The 3,119-nt window shown below is 44.2% G+C and overlaps 1 protein-coding gene across 1 annotated transcript; it reads right to left on the bottom strand.

The window, feature by feature from the left end:
- Window positions 1-548: 548 nt before the first annotated feature.
- Window positions 549-922, bottom strand: LOC127187485 (60S ribosomal protein L37-like). The gene has a single exon (XM_051143453.1). The coding sequence runs from the start codon at window positions 896-898 to the stop codon at window positions 605-607; it is 294 nt and encodes a 97-aa protein (XP_050999410.1). The 5' UTR covers window positions 899-922; the 3' UTR covers window positions 549-604.
- Between the last annotated feature and the right edge of the window lie 2,197 nt (window positions 923-3,119).

Raw genomic sequence — 3,119 nt, forward strand, 5'->3', positions numbered from 1 at the left:
GAGAATCCTGCCTTCACAGAGCCACATGGAGTTGATATTTTCCATCTCCCCGAGGCCCGCTGGGAACACCAGCACTGCCTCAGCCTTTCCCTGTCCTCCCTGTCCCTGCTTACTGCTCCTCTTGTTCGTTCTTCTTGATATCCACGTCCCAGCCCCCATCCCAGCCCGAACTCTGGCCTATGGCAGGCTCAAGCACAACATGTCCTCAACAAGCCTGGGGTCTGCCTGTCCTTCCTTTCCAGTCCATCTCTCAGCACTGATATCAGTCTCTCTTCCTAGGAGGCAAATACGGCCATGACTTTGCCTGGCCCTGACACACTGCGTAGCTGCTCCCTCCACTTCCTGCTCCTAAGCTTAGCACTCAGAGCCCTTCACAGACTCATTTCAACAGGCTTCTGCCTTTCAAGGCACATGCCATGTATGTCCCAGGCCCCCCAACTGCACCCCAACAATCCAACAGAGTAGATGGTCTGCTTCTGAGCCTGCATGCTATGCACACACTGCCCTCCTGCCCTGCAGCTAACCTCCACTTGTTGGCTGTTTCTTTTTTTTTTTTTTTTTTTTTTTTAAACCAGAGCATTTATTTTATGGCTGCTTGAAATCTTCAAGATGAACTGGATGCTGCAACAGCTGCCCTCTTGGGTTTAGGTGTTGTTCCTTCACGGAATCCATGTCTGAATCTCCGGTAGACAATTTTTAGGTGTCTCATCCGCCCGGTCCCGGTTGTGTTCCGCCTCTTAGCCTTGGCACTCCAGTTATACTTTCTCTTGTGCTTGGCAGGGTAGCCACATTTGCCACAGGTCGACTTCTGAAGGTGGTAGGCCTTGGAGCCACAGCAGCGGCACAGCGTGTGTGTCTTATTGCGACGCTTCCCAAAGGATGACGTCCCTTTCGTCATCTTGCTTCTACCGCCGAGGCCAAAGAGACCGGAAGAGCTGTTGGCTGTTTCTTAACAATTAAACTTTATTATACGACCCAACTAGCTTACACAAAAGGGAAAAAAGGCTAAAGGGAAAAAAGAGTGAACCTTCAGTGTCCGTTCCACAGGATGGGTCCCTAGGTGTGTCTGGCCTGCACGCTGGTCCAGCCTGTTCACTGACCCTCTTCCCGATCCACATGCCCTCAAGCCCAGTCTGACCCTGCTGCTCCTCTCTCTGTCTCTTCCACTTGCCTGTCTGTCACATGCAAGGGACGGTCTCCCTCTCCCATTGAGGGTTGATTAGAAACACAATAGTCCAGGTGGAGTCCCCAGGTCTGCTTCCTGAATTCCAGGCCCAGGATGGCTCCACCCAGTCTATCTAAAGGTTAATCTCAGGAAGTATCCATGGTGTGTCCAAGAGCAAAGCCCACCAACACTGCTTTCACCTGTAATAAAGCTTACAATCCTTCCCACATCCCCCTTCTCTTTTAAAAAAAAAATTAAGAACTATATACACAAATATACATATATACAGATTCATCAGGTGTCCCGTCCAGCAGGACCAGTAATTACGGGGTCGCGAGGGGAGCCATACCTGAGGGATGGGACAGGAAAGAAAGAGGCGAGACCAAGTAGCATTCTGATCAAGGTCCGTTTATTGAATCAAAAGCAGAAGCTTATATGGGGTGGAGGCAGGAACTAAGCAGTAGGAGGGGCCCGAGAATGTCCCTAGATAATACCATCAGGGGAACATCCTGTGGTTTATTTCGGAACAGTTTCTATCTTATCTTAGCTAACTATCTCTCAGAAAGTCCCGAGCTAATCTGCTAAACAACATCTGCAGGGGCTGAAAGGAGGAAGTTAGCTTTGGAACGGGGCATCAGTATCTTTCCATAGCCAGTAGATTCTTTTAACCTTGAATGACCTCGGGCTGGCTCCGAACAATCAGGTATCAAGTACATAACCAAGTCCTTTTATACTTGTTAACCTGAGAGAAGGTATTCCACTATCCTACCAAAAAGAGTCCTTTTCCTTCATGAGAAATTGCAATCATCAATCTATAAATGTGTTTTTAATTCTTAAACAAAGCTTCAATCCCATTAGAGACTCAAGAAGGAAATTCTATCTAATAAAGGAAGTGCTGGCGGGCAACTTCCAAGTATGGGTAGGACAGAGAAAGCAGACCACTTGGACAGTCACCAGATTCTCTCCTTCATTGAGGCAATCAGTCTTCAGGATTATTGGCCCAAAACATCCAACAAACTGCTTTTTGAAGCAGGAATTTTGATGGTCTGGTCCATCTAGTCTCTTCAAGTTGGACAGTCAACTTTCCAGCATTACTGTTGATCATTGCGGACAGTCAGTCTGTCATCAGCAGTAGAGATAAGAGCAGTTTCTCTGTCAAGTGACCATTCTGTCACCCTCGTCTCTTGATGCCCCCATCATCAATGATGCATACGGAGATGCGGCCAGGAAAGCCCTCATCATTAAATGCCATATTCTGTGGATCTCTGAAGAGTTTGAAGACCAACTCTCAATCTATTCCTTTGAAGACATATACAAGAAATTAAACAATTTATCCCTGATCTTCCTGAACAGATTATTAATAGTTTTTCATAAGACATTACCTTTTCGAATGAATGGCACATGAATAATAGATTAAATAAACCTTGAACAAAATGATCTTAAGTTTCTAACATACATACAATATATAGTATTTTGTCAACATATAACATACAATACATAAGGCAAAAAATGAATAGCAATATACAATTTAAGTTTTTATCAATGTGAAGCAAAAGTTGAAGTCTTAAATTGCCATCAATCAAAACCTACAATACCAATGTAATATTTTTGAAGCTAGCAGATTCAGTAATCTACCTTTTATTCTATAAACCTATATCCTCCCATTCTTCAACTTATATCCTCCTTTCCTTCCTCCTTTTTTCTTAATATTAGATGGGATAAAAGGCTAAGAGAGAAAGATAGAAGAAAGAAATCTCCCAAAGAAACTTTTATTAATTGTAACTAACCCCCTTAGGCAAAAAATGAGCATTGGTAACCCACCAAAAACACCTACCCCACCTACTGGGAATGGGGGCATCATGTTCTCAAAATTACTTTATGCTGTTTAGGAGAAAAATCTTTTTTGGGTACCCTAGAAAAATAATATATTGGCCAAGTGCTAGAAATGCTAGCT

This window comes from Acomys russatus, chromosome 4, assembly GCF_903995435.1.
Source record: "Acomys russatus chromosome 4, mAcoRus1.1, whole genome shotgun sequence".
NCBI lineage: Eukaryota > Metazoa > Chordata > Mammalia > Rodentia > Muridae > Acomys > Acomys russatus.